The following is a 17650-nucleotide window of genomic DNA, read 5'->3' as shown; positions in this document are numbered from 1 at the left end:
GGCCTGAGGTCCCCCAGGTCATGGAGTCTGCCATGCCAGGGGGTCCCCAAGCCATGGTGGGGTCCCTAGGTCATATGAAGGTCCCCAGGCCATGGCGGGGTCCCCAGGTCATATGAAGGTCCCCAGGCCATGGCAGCGGTCTCCAGGTCATGGTGGGGTCCCCAGGCCACTGCAGTGGTCCCCAGGCCATGGTGGGGCTCCTCAGGGCGTACTGGCGTTCCCAGGCCATGGTGATGAACCTCAGGTGACAACAAGAGGTCCCCAGGCCATACCAGGCATCCCCAGGCTGTGGTGTGTGTCCCCAGGCTATGGCGGTGGTCACCAGGCCATGGTGGGGGTCCCAAGGGCACTGCAGGGTCCCCAGGTGATAGCAGAAGGTCCCCAGGCCACTCGGGGGGTCCCCATGCCCGAGGCGAACGCCGCGCCCAGTAACCATGGCGACCGTCCCACTCTGGTCCCCACGGCTCAAACCACGCCCCCGGTCTTGGCCCCGCCCCGCGCGCGGCCGCGCAGGCGCTTTGGGAACGGCTGGAAGGGGGCGTGGCGGCAGGCGGGGGCGTGGCGACGCGGTGACGCAGAGTTCGGGGCGGGGCGAGGCTGGGCGGCAGCCTGCGGTTGGGGACCGCTGTCAGAGCCGGGCCACGAGCGGGGCGGACGGACGTACAGGTAGGAGCCGCGGTGGGACCGGGTCCAGCGGCGGGACAGGGCCGGGCTGGACCGGGGCGGACCGGGGCGAGAGCCAGGGGCGGAAGAGAGCGGGGGCCGCGCCGGGCTAGGCGGGCCGCGGCCGCTCCCCGGTGTCCTTGGCGCCGCCGCCCGGGCGCCTCAGGGCGGGGGAAGGGCGGGACTACCTCTAGAAGGGCAGCTCGGCTCAGCCAATAGGAAGGCGGCTGGGCGCTTCACGCAGCTCCTATAGGCGGCGAGGGGCGCGAAGCCCGGGCGGTGGCCGCGGGTGCTGATTGGCGGGCGTTGGAGCGGGGGCGGGTCCGTCGCGCGTTCTTGTGTGTGTGGGGTCGCGCGCGGCGGGCCGGGGTTCGTTGCCCCATTTTCCGCGCCCGCCCGCCCGCACGTGGGGCCCCCCCAGCGCTCCCCTGGGCCCCGCCGCCCGCCCGCCCGGCGGGTGGATCCGCCGCTCCCACCCGCTGGGGCCGCCCGGGGGGATCCCGGAGGGCTCAGGCGGCCGCGGGGGTTCGAGGGGTTCGACCGTGCAGCCCCGGAGAGGGTCAGCGCCGACCTCCCGCTGCTCCGGGGCCTGGTGCTGGAGCGGCTGGGCCAGCAGCCCGGGGGCAGCACCAACCCCACTGCTTCCATTAGCCCTGAATTTCTTCCTATTTTAACCCAAAATAAAGCACAATTCCACCGTAACTGCCCTCTGGAGCAGGTGTCACGGATTCTGGCTGCTGGGGGTCAAATTTAGTACCTTAATCTGTTCAACAGTACGCTCCCGCCTCTCCCAGCCATTAACCTCTTACGAATATTCCTGTTGTTTGGTGCAATTTGGGCTGCGATCCAACTGTCACTGCGAGAACTTCCCCTCCCGAACTCTCCTCGGCTGTAACTCCTGCACGAGCTTTGTGTTCCCGGGCCACCCTGGTTATCTCAGCCCTTGGTTTCCTACGCCCTTGGTCCCGGTCGTTGCGCTTTCATTATGATTTTATCTCAGAATCATCCTGCTCCTGCTCCGCAGCGCCCTGGCCCGCGCCTTCGCCAAGCCAACTCCTGCGAAAGGCCCTCAAAGAACCAGGCGGTTCTGCTCCTTTTGGGCCAAACGCTGGTATGAACCCACCTATTTTTCCAGAGAGGTCACCGGGACTCTGCTGAGCAGCAGAGCTGAAATCAGATACCGAAGCCCAAGGCGCCGCCAACACTTTCGTCCTAAAGCTCTTTCCCCGCCGCGCGCGTGCCTGCGTGTGACACCCGCTTCGGTCGGCGATCTAAAATATCTGCGTGTGTTTTGCCACTTTAAATCTGAGGAGGGTAAGCTGGGAAAATGCCGCGCTCGCCGTCCTGCACCTGCCTCCTGCCATTTCTTACCTGTTCCGCTCAGGGTTTGACTGCGGGCAGAAGCGAGCGAAGCAGGGTGGGAAGCACGAGCGCTTTTCCTTTCTTCTCCTGGAGAAATCCGTGAAAATTCTTGGCTGAATTAGAGCGATCCCAGCTTTTCCTTGCGTTCTTTGGACCACAGTCTTGCGTTTGGAGGCAGGAAGCGTAGCTGAGTGGCCACAACTAGATTCAGCAAGGCGTATCTGGAAGCCTGGCTGATGAAACACCGATAATGAAAGTGTAAATTTTTTTCTGCTGCAAATATTAATTTTAATCTGGTGAACGCACGATAGCTGCTTTGACATTGGGCTGCTGCTCGTTAAACTGGTCGGGGATGTGGAGCCCGGCCAGCTGGGTCAGGTCCAGCCTCGGGTGCTGCCTCTGGCGGGAGGAGGCGGCTGGGAAGGGCCGCTCCGAGAAGAGCTGGATCCGAGCGCCGGCGCTTCCCGGAGATGATCTGACCCCAACGCTTCCCCTCGGGTTCGGATGCACGTAACAAGGAGCATCGTTAACCCCAGGACATGCAGAGCTGCGAGGTGGAGGTTGCTGGGGGACCTTTGAGAGGTTTCGCACCACTCTGGGTTATTTTTCTGGGTTCTCTGGGCAGGTGTAAACTCTTTGGGTCGTCTGACTCCGTCACCTTCTTGGGTCTGAGTTTTTAAGGAGAAACAATGGAGCGGTTTGTCCTGGAGCCACATCTCAGGTGCTTTGCACCACCCTCTGTTTTGTGAGGGATCTTCCCCATCAACGGTTTCTTCACAGCTTTGTTGTGGCGCATGTAACACGCAAACCTCAGCTGAACAGAGTGGCCACGGGGTGAGTAATGCAGCAAAAACCGAAGCCGAGACCTTCCACGTGGGAGAAGGAGCAACAGGAAAACCTTCCGAATTGGGCTGGTGTGATGAGAGTTTTCCTGGAGCTGGGGGAGTGTCCCCCACTACTCTGGATCAGCTCGATGTGAGGGAGAATGTGACATTCAGCATTAAAATCCAGCTGATAACCAGTTTTTTCCGGTACCGTTCTGGGCACGGTGCTTGTCTTTCAACTTGTCCGTCGCTGCAAATGGGAGCTCCAAGGGCCAAAGTGTCCACCGCCTACTGGAATCTGAGTTTTGTCGAGAGGATTTTCCTGTTTAAAACAAACAAAGAGGATTCTCGGAGGAAGAATCAAAAAATCAGAGGACATCAAAGCATCCTTTGTGAATTTATCAGCAGAAAAGGAGATGACGCCGGCTAGGAACTAAAGAGGAAAGCGCTGGGGGAACATGATGTGTTATACTCTTAATTTCGCCGTGGAACATGCCGTATTTTGTATGAAGGTGCACATGTATAAACAATATAAAGATACACAATTAATATAAAGATGTAAGAAGGTGCGTGTGGCTTTGATGTGTGTTGTTTGAGGCTGGTGTTGGGTACCACAGGATGTCCCTGAAGGCCGGAGGTCCCCCAGGCCATGGGGTCTGCCATGCCAGGGGGTCCCCAGGCTATGGTGGGGTCCCTAGGTCATATGAAGGTCCCCGGGCCATGGCTGGGTCCCCAGGTCATATGAAGGTCCCCAGGCCACTGCAGTGGTCTCCAGGTCATGGTGGGGTCCCCAGGCCACTGCAGTGGTCCCCAGGCCATGGTGGGGCTCCTCAGGGCAAACCTGTTTTTCACCCCCATGTCAGGGCAGGTGACGCCACCCAGCATTTCCCCTCAATCTGAACTTAAAGCTGATCCTGAGCCTGGTTCTCGTGCTCAGGGTGGTCTCCGCTCTGCGCTCTCCTGCTATTATTTCTAACCCGCTTTTCCCTTCTCTCCTAACAGGAAAACCGCGTGGGGCGACGGGACAAACATGCTTAACTTAAGGACTTGTGCGGCAAAGCTGAGGCCGTTGACGGCCTCGCAGACTGTAAAGACAATTTCCCAATACAGGCTGGCAGCACCCAGGACGTTTCAACAAATCAGGTGCTACAGCGCACCGGTGGCTGCCGAGCCTTTTTTGAGCGGGACTAGTTCAAACTACGTGGAGGAAATGTATTATGCGTGGCTGGAAAATCCCAAAAGTGTACATAAGGTAAGGAGCAACCTCGCCAGGAGATTTTATTGCCTTCGCTCCTCTCTGTGTCCGAGTGGCGGGTGCAGGTAAGTGCGACGTCCCGAGGAGGATCTGCGGATCGCCCTTCTGCCTCGTGTTGCCCAAAAGAAACGTCAGCGATTCCTCGAGCAAGAGCCAAGAGGAGTTTTTCCGTTCCAGAGGGGACGCCGGGGCTTGCGGCAGCGTCCTGGATCGCAAGCGGATACAAGGATCTCCTGGGAATCCACCTTTAACGAGCTCCTGATGCTTTGTTTCTTCCAGCTCCAATGGCTCGTTGGGATTATTCAGAGCAGTGGGGGGAGGCAGGGGGGGTATTTTTCGCATCTTGACTGGTTTCCTGTGTGCTTCTGGTGTTGGATGTTTGGGGTGGATGGGCTGTAGTTAAGCTTGACTTTGAGTTGGAGTGTGTCAAGCCAGCTTGCTGACCTGCAGCTGGCTCTGGTGGCAGAAATGTCAGTGTTTCTCAAGGAAAACATTCCTCTACTGACTACATTTCAGCGTTACCCGGGGGGGTTTAAGGCGTTTTCATACAGAGCGGGGATTTTCATTGTGCACGAGCCGTTTGCAAACCAGGACGCGATGGTTGAAGGAGCAGCGGAGGGCGGGCAAGGGATCTCACGCCCCGGCGCTGAGCGTGTTTGTGGTGGCACCGATCCAAAAGGCCTGGCCTGTAGGGTGCTGGAAAGGTCTTGGGGTAGGATCAGAGCTGGATTTTCACACAAAGTGTTGACTTTCCGCTGCTTTCGAGGCAAACGGGCGGCTGAGCCAAGCAATACCGACTTAGCGAAAGCAAACTGTGTCGGTTTGGGTTGCGCCTTTTGTCAAATAGAGGCGTGAAGCCTCCCCGGGCGTGGTTGAACCCCGTCCTGCAGCGGCGGGATGTTGAGTTAAAAGCCGTGCTGGAGTCTAAATTCAAAATGAGTTGGGGTTCACCACCCTTGTCCCTCTGACAGGCCCCGGTTGGGTCTTTGACAAAGAGTCTTCATGGTTAGATCTGCAGGCCCTGCTCGGTCTGGAGCAGATGAACCATCAAGACTGAGCGGGGCAGCTGGTTGGGAGGTGGATTTCGGGCTCTTCTGTGTCTTTTCTAGTCTTATGTCCCCTTTAACGTGGCCACCGTGGCTCCACCGTGCGGAGGTGGGCAGAGCTCGGCAGGCTGAAGATACTGGAGGAGAATTTAGGTTGGAAGGAGCGTCTGGAGCTCCTGGCCTGGCTGCCGTGGCGGTGACACCGCCTTGGGGTGACAGCCGGCTCTGCGGGGCTGGTGCGGTGGCGTTCCCAGCGGCTCCAGTGCATCACCGCTCCCCGGGAGCGCTGGTGCCCGGCCCGTTGGGCACAGGGCCAGGCCTGAGGGCGGGGGGGCCAAACCCAGCCGGGCCTGGCCAGGGCTCCTGTGGGGCCTGCGCGGGGCAGAGACCGCGGGGCCGGGCCCGCTCCTCTGGCCCTCTTGGCTTTGTCTTTCGGTTTTGCTTTGGTTTCTTCCCCATTTTTTTTTTCCTGTGTTTATTTTTTTTTCCTGTTTTTTTTTTTCTTCCTCTTGTCTTTTTTGTTTGTTTGTTTGTTTTCTCCCCCCCCCCTTTTTTGCCCCCCCTTTTTTGCCCCCCCTTTTTTGCCCCCCCTTTTTTGCCCCCCCTTTTTTGCCCCCCCTTTTTTGCCCCCCCTTTTTTGCCCCCCCTTTTTTGCCCCCCCTTTTTGCCCCCCCTTTTTGCCCCCCCTTTTTTCCCCCCTTTTTTTGCCACCCTTTTTTCGCCACCTCTTTTTTGCCACCCCCTTTTTTGACCCCCCTTTCCCCCCCTTTCCCCCCCCTTCCCCCCCTTTCCCTCCCTTCCTCCCCCTTTCCCCCCCCTTTCCCTCCCTTCCTCCCCCTTCCCCCCCTTTCCCCCCCTTTCCCCCCTTTCCCCCCCTTCTCCCCCTTCCCCCCCCTTCCCCCCCCTTCCCCCCCCTTCCCCCCCCTTCCCCCCCCTTTCCCCCCCCTTCCCCCCCTTTCCCCCCCCCTTCCCCCCCTTCCCCCCCCTTTCCCTCCCTTCCCCCCCTTCCCCCCCCTTTCCCCCCCTTTCCCTCCCTTCCTCCCCCTTCCCCCCCCCTTCCCCCCATTTTTTTCTTTTCGTTTTTTTCCCTTTTTTTTTGTTTTTTCCACTTCCCCTCCCCTTTTTTTTTCCCCCGTGTCCCTGTGGGGTTTTTTTGTTTTTTTCCCCTTTTTTTGCTTTTTTCCCCTTTTTTTGTTTTTTTCCCCGTTATTTTATTTTTCCCCTTTTCCCCCCTTTTTTCCCATGTGTTTTTTCTGTGTTTTCCTTTTTTCTGTGAATTTTCCTTCTGTATTTTTTCCTCTGCTGTTTTTTTCCCTTCCCTTTTCCCCTCTCCTGTTTTGTGTTGGTTTTTTTCCCGTGTTATATTTTCCCTGTTTGTTTCCTCTTTTCTGTCTGTTCCTTTCCTTTCCCCTCCCCGCTGGGTTCCCGTGGGTCCCGCCCAGGTCAGCCCCTTCTCCCAGGGCAGATCCAGGACCCCACTGCCCGTCCCCAGCGAGCAAACCCCATGAATTCCCCGTGGTTTGAACTGCGGACACACCGGGGGGTTTGTCTGGAGAGGGGAAGGTTGGGGAGAAAGGGAAAGCACAGAATAAGCAGGCTCTGTGTTTAGGTTGAAGAGATGTACGGGGGGGCAGCTCTCTGTACATACCTACATCAAACAGTCCTTCATGTGCACTTCCTAATACACCAGTGCTTTGATTTTGATTTTTTTTTTTTAATATTGAAGGTTTTTTTTGACCGCGATGCGCGCAGAACATGTTGTGTAACCTTTGGCTTCGCCATCCCTGTGCTGGGACCTGGGGAGGAAAAACCTCGAGTCCTGGGGGCAGTTCTGGGCCCCTCAGCTCAGGGCTCAAAATGGCGGCACCAAAATCACCTCAGGGCACCAAAATGGTGGCACCAAAATCACCTCAGGGCTCAGAATGGCAGCCCCAGGGGTGGCGGGATCACCTCATGAAAGCCCTTGAGGTGCTGGAGCGAGTGGAGAGAAGGGAACGGAGCTGGTGGGGGGCTGGAGCACAAGTGTGATGGGAGCGGCTGAGGGAGCTGGGGGTTCAGCTGGAGAACAGGAGCTGAGGGGAGGATCAGAGAATCATTTAGGTTGGAGAAGACCCTCAAGATCATTGAGTCTCCACCACCCCCAGCACTGCCCCATGTCCTGAGAACCTCATGTCCGTCTGTCCAGCCCTCCAGGGATGGTGACTCCAGCACTGCCCTGGGCAGCCTGTTCCAATGCCCCACAGCCCTTTGGGGAAGAAATTGTTCCCCACATCCAACCTCAACCTCCCCTGGTGCAACTTGAGGCCGTTTCCTCTGCTCCTGGCGCTTGTTCCTGGGGAGCAGAGCCCGACCCCCCTGGCTCCAAGCTCCTTTCAGGCAGTTCAGAGATCAGAAGGTCTCCCCTCAGCTCCTGTTCTCCATGTCACCTGGATTAAGGTAAAATCCCCCTCCCCGCCATGAAGCAGAACAACTGTTGGGGCCGTTCAGCGTCTCCCAGGGGATTCATGAGCTCCCCAGGCACCTCCCTGGGTCACCAGAAACGCCAGAGGTGACTCTTGAATTCCAAACCACGTCAGCAACTCAAAAGCTGATGTTTTTATAGCGTTTATCAGCGAGCCTGAAATACTCTGTAATTACGTTGGGCAATAAAGCGTTCAGGGAAAGTGCCCGAGCCGCCCCAGCCGCGGCCGCACCTTGTTTGCAGAGCTTAAATGGACTTTTTCTTTCAGGACAGAAGCGAATTGCGTGTCCAAGAGGTGAATATTGTTGAATGTCAGAAGGGGGGGATTATAAAGGCAACACCTCTGTCTCCTTGCTCTGCCCCGTCCCCCCATCTCCGTGGGGTCGCAAATCCTCCCTTTTCTTCCCTGTCTTTATTTTCCGCTACATTAAACAACCTTAAACCACCGAGCAAAGCAGCCACACAGGTTCCTCCCCATCTCAGGGTTCTCATCCCTTCTCTTCACAGGTGGCTTCTGGGACAACGGTGGCCCTGGGCACAGGGCCTGGGCCGCCCTCGCCACCGGCCACGAGTGGGGGTGGTACAAAAAGCAGCTTTTCCCCTTTTCCTTCTGTCATTAGCGCACAACAATCACAACGAGGTTGGGTGTTTTCTGTCTTGGCTGCTTTTTTTCATTTGAATCCTTTGGCGGAGCTATTGTTTATCAGTCACGGTGCCAAATTGTTCCTGGATTTTATTTCTGTTCCTTCAGCGTGACCCGTTTCTAAATTTAATCACCTTGCGCAGCCACGCCGTTGGGTAAATCCAGGCTGGAAATAGTTGTCCTGGGGCATGTGATGGGTGCTGGAGCCGGAGGAGCCCCAGCCAAGGCGGGGAGCTGCTGCTCCCCCAGCAAAGGTCGGGTTGTCAGTCCCTTCCACCTTGCAAAATCTGCCTTTTCTGCCCCAAAACACCACTGCAGCTCCTCGCGTGGCTCTTTTGGTTTCAACACGCAGAGATGGGGCTCAGGGTGCTGGGCTCTCTTGGGCTGAAACCAAGGGGCAAACCTGCGGCTGTTGGTCTGGGTACGTGGGGGTACGCCGGCGTCGCTTTTGCCGTCGTCCCCTGCGATGGCTCAGCGCACGTGGGAGGGGACGGGCTGGGAGCGTGAGGGGAGGACGTGGTTTGGACTTCGCTCCTGCCGGTCTCTCCCCCTGCTCGTTACAGCCTCTCCAATTAGCGTTTTGCCCAGGATGCTTTCGGGCAGTGTTGGATAAGCACCACAAAGCGACACCAAGTTTGTCAGGCGCTGTTTTGGGGGGTTTGCTCTGTATTTTTGACACGGACGGGAGCGGAGGTGACATCTGCCTCGCTAGGGACGCGGGGGAGCTGGCACGGCGCTGTCTGCTTAGCGCCGGCGTTGCCCATAGGGAGGGGAGCGCTCAGGATGGGCTCATGCCAAGAGAATTAACCCAAATGGATGTGAAGGAGGATAATGGTGTAACTGGGATAGCGGGAGAGTTTATTCATGGCAGGCAGGTGCCTTTTGCATGGAGCTGGGGCGCGGGGGGCACAGCTCTGCTCTCCCCATAGTGACAATAAAGCTGAGACCCCCGTCACCTCAAGCGGGAAGGTGTTTGAGTCGCGGGTACTGACCCTGTCCCCTCCCTTCTTCCCCTTTTCCTAGTCGTGGGACATCTTCTTTCGCAACGCCAACGCCGGAGCTGCTCCAGGCACCGCTTACCAAAGCCCCCCGCCCCTGAGCACCAGCCTTTCCACCCTGTCCCAAGCCCAGTTCCTGGTTCAAGCCCAGCCTAACGTGGATAAGCTGGTCGAGGACCATCTCGCAGTGCAATCGCTCATCAGGGCGTATCAGGTAAGGTGACGGGTATGTTTTTGCGTGCATGTGCCTGGCTTTAAACGGGAGCTGCTGATCTGTTGGGGCAGGAGCTCAGCTGATGCTTTGCTGGATAATAGGAAGATTAAAGCTATTGTCACCCGTTCGGGTGGCAGGGAGGGGGAGGTCTTGTCCACACGGGGTGGTTTCCTGGCTTCTGGAGTGATGCTCTCGTGCTCGGGCTCCTGCCACGCTCAGCAGTGACATTGGACACGTGTCCTGCTTCCCCCGCCTTGCTGAGAGAACTTCTGAGGTCCTAAAATAAAAGGTCATAAAACATTTCCCTGCGATTTGGGAGCGAAATGAGGGCTGTGGCGTTGCTGGGCTGCACCTCGGAACGATGCTGCCAGAGTCAATGTGACAAAGAAGGAGACATCCTGTGGCCAGGGGATGGCCAGCTGATATTTTAACTAAAGAGAGCATTTAAATGTTTCTACATCTGTGTCATCCTGTCACCTGTGGTTGCACCCTGGTTTGTCAAGTGTGAGAGCTTTAATTGGGGCTGCGGTGGAGGTGTCGTCTGCTCACCTATTACTGCAAAGAAGCATCCGCTCCAGGTCATGTTCCTGTTCAGGTACAGGGAAAATCCAGTGTACGAGGCCACAGGTTAAGGCAAGAACTGCAGCGCTGGACAAGTCCAAAGGTCTGTCCGGCCTTGGCCGCGCTCTCTGGCTTGAGGAACATGGCCCAGCCCTGCCCTGACCTTATCAGCCAAGGCACTGACGTCAGCGCTGGGGCACTGCCCTGCTTTTCTTGAAGGAGGAGAAGCTGGGACGTGTTTGTGGGACCTGAGCATCCGGGCAGCTCTGTCCAGCTTGGGCAGATCCTGGCGAGTTGTTTCTAAAGGCCGTGGGGCTCTCGCCGCTGGAACACGCGAGCGGACGCCAAGTTCAGACAAGAGGCGATTGATGTAGTTGGAGGCAACAGCTTCAAGTTATAGAATCATTTTGGTTGGAAAAGCCCCTCAGGATCATGGAGTCCAACCATAACCCACCCCGGCACTGCCCCGTGTCCTGAGAACCTCATGTCCGTCTGTCCAGCCCTCCAGGGATGGTGACTCCAGCACTGCCCTGGGCAGCCTGTTCCAATGCCCCACAGCCCTTTGGGGAAGAAATTGTTCCCAATGTCCAAAGTCAGTGATTCAAACACAAAATCTGTAACCTCTTCTGCATCCCCATCGCTTCCTCGGGCTCCAAACAGCAGCACAGGGGGGTGGTTACTCCTGGACGTATTTTTCCAAGCTGTCTGCAGTGAAAATTCCACCTCCATCCCTGTGCTGGTGTCACTGCAGGGCTGTAGCTGCTGTGGGGTGTCCAAAAGAGTAGGAAGTCAGAAGGAAAATCTGCCTGTGATGGATAAGCTACTTAAAACACCAAGCAATTAATTTCTTAATTGGCTCAAGCTGCGTTGTTCCTGTAATTATAGGTGAGCAGCAACCCTGCTCTGCCTGGCTTGTGTTGCACGTGGAGAATAAGAAACCGCGCGGCTCCTGCGGGGGAAGAGACCTTCCCCTCGCTCCCACGGCCGTCTCAGGGTTCGCTGTGTACCTGCAACTGCGGAGCTGACCTCAAACCACCGGATATCCAGAGCTCAAAGCTGTTTGCCGGACAAAGTGTGGCGTCCTGGTCCCAATGAGACCGTCCTGGTCCCGGTGAGGAACAGCACACTGAGCTTGTCCTGCTGAATGACGGCCCGGTCTGCGTTTTGTTGCAAGATGGACAAGGAAATAGATCCCAGACAAAGCCGGTCCAGAAGAGCTTTCCTTGTGGCCACTGGTGCTTGTGGCCACTGTCATCTGGCCCTGCAAAGAGCGTTTGCCTTAACATCAGTGGCTGATTTCAGGCTCTTTGGCTGGTAAAACCACCAAAATCCTTTCCTAAAATCCCCTTGGGATACTCTGAGTAGGAACGCCTTGCTGGAAAATAAGGTCATATCGGTACGTCTGGTTTGCACAAGAGGTTTAGTGATTTTTAAATGAGCGATGTTTCTAACTGGTAACAGATTTGATGGCCGGGCGTCTGGTTTTCACAGCACAAAGCAGGCGCCGCACCCCGCACGAGCTGAGCCTGGAGCTTCCAGGCCGGGAGCTGTCGAGAAACGAGCTGTGACTTGGCCAACCGGAGAGCGCCGAGGTGGCCTGAATTTGCCCAACGAGGCGTCTGTGGGCACCTCCTCCTGTGACGGCAGAAAGCAAAACTCCTCGTTAACCTCTCGTTGTTCTCTGGGGCTCCTGATGAGGATTCAAGCCCAGTGTGGTGACTCCTGGCCTGGCGGCTGCCACCGTGAGCCATCAAAGCTTTCTTGGTGCCAAAGCTCTTTGGTACTTTCACATCTGCGTGTCCCAAAAGAGCAACACGAGTGTTCCAAGTCCTGCTGTGGGCTTCAGAAGACGCTGTGAGCTGCCAAGCCCTCATCACATAGTCAGGCAGATGTTCCTCACGCGCGTTCCTCTGCATTTGAGGAGCTACCACCGCTGGTGGCAACGTGTTCTCTGTGCCGTGTTGGCCGGAGAGCAGCTGGATTTGCCAACATTGGGAGAATTGCCTCTTTATTTGGAAGAAACCATTGGTGTGGAGTTACTGCATCTGTAGAGAGGAGGCGCGCGGGTTGGACACCAGGAAAGTGGCGGAAGACCCTCAGACCTCAGTTTTGGAAGGGGATCGCTCACCTTTGCCCTGCCAAAGCCCGTCTTGGGCAGAGCTCCGCGGTCCTCGAAATTAAACCCAGCTCCTCCAGCCTTTAGTTGGAGAAATTGAGGTGGCTCTGCAGAAAATGTAAACTGTGCATTACTTTTATTTTTTAATTTTTTTTAAGGAATGTCCCTTCAACTGACTTGTGTTACTGACTAATCTGTGTTGTTGCTTCCAGGTCAGGGGTCATCACATTGCAAAGCTTGATCCTCTCGGCATTAGTTGTGTAACTTTTGATGATGCGCCTGTAACTGTTTCTCCAAACGTTGGTGAGAATTACTCTGCAAATTAATCCTAATGTAATTTAACTTTTTTACCCCTCCCCTCTTTTGTTTCTCTCCCTTTCCCCCTCTACCTGTTCTCCTTTCCATTCCTGGCCCATTTCATAGATTCGAGGGCATCACGTAGCACAACTCGACCCACTGGGCATCTTGGATGCAGATCTGGACTCCTCCCTTCCAGCCGATATTATCACATCCACTGATAAACTGGGTGAGGGCTTTGAGAGCAGTTAGTGCTGCATCGCTTGAGCTCCTCTCTCTCTCACGGCTTTCTAGGTAGATCGCTTCACCCGTAACAGGGGAAAGGTCTTAAGTTTCCTTAGTAATGATCACTCTATAAATTTATAGCCGAGCGGCCGCCGTGGAGCAGTTCTGCCCCCCTCCGGCTGTCGCGGCGTGGGGCTCGTGCCAAGAACCCGCTTGCTCGGCTCATGTTTCTCCTCCGACTGCTGCCAATTAATTATGTCACTGAACTCGCTCATCCAGGGGTGGAAGTGATTGTGTCTTCTGGAAAGGCAAAGCAGGGAGGTTTTGCGCTGGGGAGAGCTGGAGGTTTGTTCCCTCAGCTCCCCTTGCTGTTCTTGGGGACCCCGAGAACACTGGGGACCGGGCTGGTTTCGTCTCCGCGGGGCTGAGGACGCCTCTTGGCGTGCCCCTGCGACAGTGCCCTCCCCTCCTTCGCTCCCAGTTTGCCGCAGCATCTGGAAAACCCTTAATTCCCCCCTTTTATCCGAGACTGAGCTATGAGTCCCTGCCGGTGATCATAACAAGGAAGCTTTGGGATGCGTTCCCATCCGAGTCGAGTGGTGGAAACCCTGGTGCCATTGAGCGAAAGATGCATGAGTGTTGCCCAGAAGCGTGTGTGCTGCTCAGGACTTGAAATCCTAATCTGAAAGTGCTTAAACTCAGCACCTCTCTGTGTGCTTTAGGCCTGATCTCTGTAGTCTGCTGCCATTCTTCTTGCTCGGGCGCCGTCGTGGCGCTGAGCTCTCTCACCTTGCTGGTGCTTTCCGAGGGCCGTGACTCTCCGAGCGCGATGGGCATGCTTCTAACCTAGAGCAGAGCGGCGGTGATGATTACTAACCTCGCACAGCTCCAACGGCCGATCAGAGCGAACGCTGCATGTCAATGATCTTCATTCCTCGTTCAGCTGCCGGCACAGGGACGCCGGCCCTGGACCTGTTGGACCATCATACGGGATGGTGTGTACCGGGAGGGGTAGGGAAGGATTAGGTTGTCTCAGGTCGCTGGATGATGGGGAAGCTGCTTTATACTGAGGTCTGGATTTCTGAGGTGCTTGTCCGGAGGATCGAGCCCTGGCTGTGCTTCAGGAGCCGGTTGGCTCTGGGATGGAGCGAGCGCCGAGCCTGGGAGGCTTTGATGGGAATCACAGAATCGTTTTGGTTGGAAAAGCCACTTGAGATCATGGAGTCCAACTATAACCCACCCCCGGCACTGCCCCATGTCCTGAGAACCTCATGTCCGTCTGTCCAGCCCTCCAGGGATGGTGACTCCAGCACTGCCCTGGGCAGCCTGTTCCAATGCCCCACAGCCCTTTGGGGAAGAAATTGTTCCCACATCCAACCTCAACCTCCCCTGGCGCAACTTGAGGCCGTTTCCTCTGCTCCTGGCGCTTGTTCCTGGGGAGCAGAGCCCGACCCCCCTGGCTCCAAGCTCCTTTCAGGCAGTTCAGAGATCAGAAGGTCTCCCCTCAGCTCCTGTTCTCCAGCTGAACCCCCAGCTCCCTCAGCCGCTCCCATCACACTTGTGCTCCAGCCCCTCGCCAGCTCCGTTCCCTTCTCTCCACTCGCTCCAGCACCTCAAGGGCTTTCATGAGGTGATCCCGCCACCCCTGGGGCCACCATTTTGTGTTTTGAGGTGATTTTGGTGCCACCATTTTGAGCCCAGAGGTGATTTTGGTGCCGCCATTTTGAGCCCTGAGCTGAGGGGCCCAAAACTGCCCCCGGGATTCAAGGTTTGACCTCCCCAGGTCCCAGCACAGGGGGACATCATCATAGCTGTGACAAGATCTGGATAAAGGGGTAGAAGCTCCATTGTTCCCGTGGTCCCGAGCGCAGCACCGTGGCCCAGCCTGACTCCCCGCGCTGGGACCCGCTCGGGCACGGCTGCTCCGTGGGCATCGGCTGCAGCAGAATCTCAGCCGCCATTTCCGAGTCTGAGCCAGGCGTTAAGTTTCATTTCTCTTCCTTTGTGGCTTTCACACCGAGATCTCTGTCATTGCAGTTCCTGGTCTTGATTTGATCACCAGGAATCCGTGAATTTGTAGGAAATCATGAGTCCCGGGAACACGCTCCGGCGGTATCAGCTGCTGGCGTTGTGTCCCTTGGTGGGACCCCAGGCTGAAATGGCTGGGACTCATCAAAGGACACTTTATTCTCTTACTGTAAGTATTATTTATGACAAAATAGACTTTCCCCTGGTATCTTCCTCCTGGAAAACCTCATCCGATCAATCTTAACAGACAATCTGTGGAAGGCGGTTGGTGCAGATCTCTGGCCAAGCCTGAGATCGGGTCTCGTCTGCTCGTGGCAGAGAAAGCCGATTTCAAAGCAGATCCTGCTGGCTTTTATTTATTTATTATTTCTTTGAAAGAGTATTTTTTTAACGCTTGGCAGAAGACTTAATAACGGGAGTGGGTTTGGAACTTGGAAACAATCTGGTTTCCTCTTTCCGAGCAGCGAAATCCTCGAAGGTCAGTGTTTGTGGTGTGAGCTCTGCTGGCAGCAGCTTCAGGAGGAGGAGCTGCACGGTTCATCTTGGAAATTCATCTTTCTCCTCAATTGCCTTTTGTTTAACGACTGGTTTGTGTCTGGGTTGGAAGCTCTTTTTGGATTAAGCAGCGTGAGCTTTGGGAGAAACCCCCATGGGGCGCTCGGTCTGAGGCGGCGGTGGGGCTGGAGCCACCAAATTCCTCCTTCTCTTGTCTTTTCTTTAAAAAAAACGACAAATTAATGTCATCCGCATCCTCTGCTGTGGCTGATCTGGCGTGGTAAGTGGTGTAAAACAGGGACAAGATGACTGCACGGACTCAGTGTGGCCTGACCAAGGAAATTCAACCTTAGGAGCTGAAATGGAGGAGGCGCATGGAAGGTGGTGTGTGTGTGAGCATCCTCCCGTCTGTCTGTCTGTCTGTCCCTCCGTGGAAGGCAGCTTCTCCTGCCTCTTGCCCAGGGAAATGGATGGGAATGACCCCCATGTCAGGCAGAGCCGGGTGCTCCCGGGGGCGATGGGCTGGGAGCGCTGCCGCTAACTGGGGAGCGCTGGGCCCTCGCTAACCGAACATCTCACCTCAACATCTGAGGGGTTTTTGGGTTTTTTGTATATATATATATATTTTTTTTTTTTTCCCTGCTCACCAAAAGCAGAAATTTTCCCAAAACCATTCTAGTAACCCAGGTGAGATTGAGACACTCGGGTCACCTCACCCAGCCAGGGAGCGCTGACCGCGTAGCACCTCACAGTCACTGTGGTTCGAAAAGACCTTGAGAATCATCGAGCCCACCCATAACCCACCCCCGGCACTGCCCCGTGTGCTTAGACCCTCACGTCCGTCTGTCCAGCCCTCCAGGGATGGTGACTCCAGCACTGCCCTGGGCAGCCTGTTCCAATGCCCCACAGCCCTTTGGGGAAGAAATTGTTCCCACATCCAACCTCAACCTCCCCTGGTGCAACTTGAGGCCGTTTCCTCTGCTCCTGGCGCTTGTTCCTGGGGAGCAGAGCCCGACCCCCCTGGCTCCAAGCTCCTTTCAGCAGCTCTGCCACCATCCCACCTGTGCCGAGCGTCCTCAGGAGACCGCCGGCATTAGGTGTGCTGCCTCACCATTGCATTCCTCATTAAACTCCCGCTCGTTACCACCCTGGCAGCAGCGGTTCCTCCTTGGGGGTGACCTTGGGATCTTCCAGCCGATCCAGCCCCTCGGGTGCATTGCGGCTGCTCCCGTGATGCAGCTGCTGGGAAGATGCTCTTTGGTGGCGGCTCCGTGCCGGTGAGAGGAGATCTCAAACCATGCAGCCCAACTGCTCCCCAGGCTCCGATGCCCCACTTTCCTCCCTTCTCCTCCCTCTCACCAGATTTTCCACCGGGATTTCTTTCCCTCCTAGTGCGTAGTCATCCATCCCAACCCTTCCGCCTCCGACTGTATTTAAAATACTGTATATTTTTTGACTTGCGCTTTCCATGACTCGTTTTCACGGTTCCCCGGTTTGTTTTGTTCTTTTTATAACTAACTTTGACTGCGTCTCTCTATCTTCTCCCTTTCTGCACCCCCCTCCCTGCCCACCCCAGACCTCGCAGTGTTCAAGGAGCGGCTGAGAGTGTTAACAGTAGGAGGTATGCAATTAATGAGCCTTTAACCCTCTGGAGTGCAGGACTCTCTTTGAATAGGTTATTCTGGGCATGAACCAAGCCGGTAAAGCGGTTCCCTCCCGTCTCGTACCACTCTTGAGTTTTGTACCATCTTTATTTAATTTATCCCGCTAAAAGTCTGGATGTAGGTGCTCGGTTAGTGATGCTTCACCTATAGAAATCCCCAATTTAGAGCCTCGCTGGCCTTTTCCATAGTGCGTGTTTGCATGCCCGCCTCGCTGGAGTATACGTTTTGTTGTGAATATTCATTCGACAAAGCCTCAATCTCCCCGATCCGTTTGAATCTTCTAAAAATCCAAGCTCTCTTCTCCTTAACTCTGCCCTGGTTTTGTGCCACTGAAAATTTGGCAGCTCCTCCCTTGCCTTTCCCCCCATCCGATGGTATAAATGCCGTCCAAAAAAGCTGGCAGGCTGCAGCAAAGCAGAAGCAGAGACGTTTAGAGCCCTGAAAACCCTCTCGTAAAATCCGATACCCCCACAGATTGCGCTTGAGGCTTCAAACTGTGGTGCCACAGCCCTGTGCCACGGGGCCACGGCAAATTACCGGGGTTTCCCTAAAGCCTCCAGCCAGCAGCTTCTCTGGGATGCTCCGGTTAATGTCACCTCGCCCGGGGACATCTGGGACAGGGACTGCAGGGGAGTCCTGGAGACGCGGGGCCAAACCCTCAGCTCCTGCCCACTCAGCTCCCCAAAGCCTGGCTTAGCTCCTTCCCCTGGGACTGGCAGCATCCAGGAGGGTGATGTGGGCAGAGCAGGGGATGGATGGTGCTGCCAACCAGCAAAACCTCCACTCTGGGTTTGCTAG

General features: G+C 56.1%; 1 protein-coding gene across 4 annotated transcripts in view; it reads left to right on the top strand.

Moving 5' to 3' along the window:
• Positions 1-558: 558 nt before the first annotated feature.
• Positions 559-17650, top strand: part of OGDH (oxoglutarate dehydrogenase) — a 32351-nt gene continuing 15259 nt past the window's right edge. Inside the window, exons 1-5 of one of the 4 annotated variants that reach the window (XM_065856789.2) lie at positions 559-666; positions 3852-4101; positions 9278-9466; positions 12567-12669; positions 16765-16809. In XM_065856789.2, the coding sequence (XP_065712861.1) occupies positions 3880-4101; positions 9278-9466; positions 12567-12669; positions 16765-16809 (559 nt within the window). In that variant the 5' untranslated portion in view covers positions 559-666; positions 3852-3879. Of the gene's footprint in view, positions 667-3851; positions 4102-9277; positions 9467-12355; positions 12447-12566; positions 12670-16764; positions 16810-17650 lie in introns of all 4 variants that reach the window. The other 3 variants (XM_065856790.2, XM_065856791.2, XM_065856792.2) reach the window with 3 other exon arrangements.

This window comes from Patagioenas fasciata, chromosome 26 (assembly GCF_037038585.1).
Source record: "Patagioenas fasciata isolate bPatFas1 chromosome 26, bPatFas1.hap1, whole genome shotgun sequence".
In the NCBI taxonomy this organism is placed as follows: domain Eukaryota; kingdom Metazoa; phylum Chordata; class Aves; order Columbiformes; family Columbidae; genus Patagioenas; species Patagioenas fasciata.
This window is presented reverse-complemented; position numbering and strand designations above follow the sequence as displayed.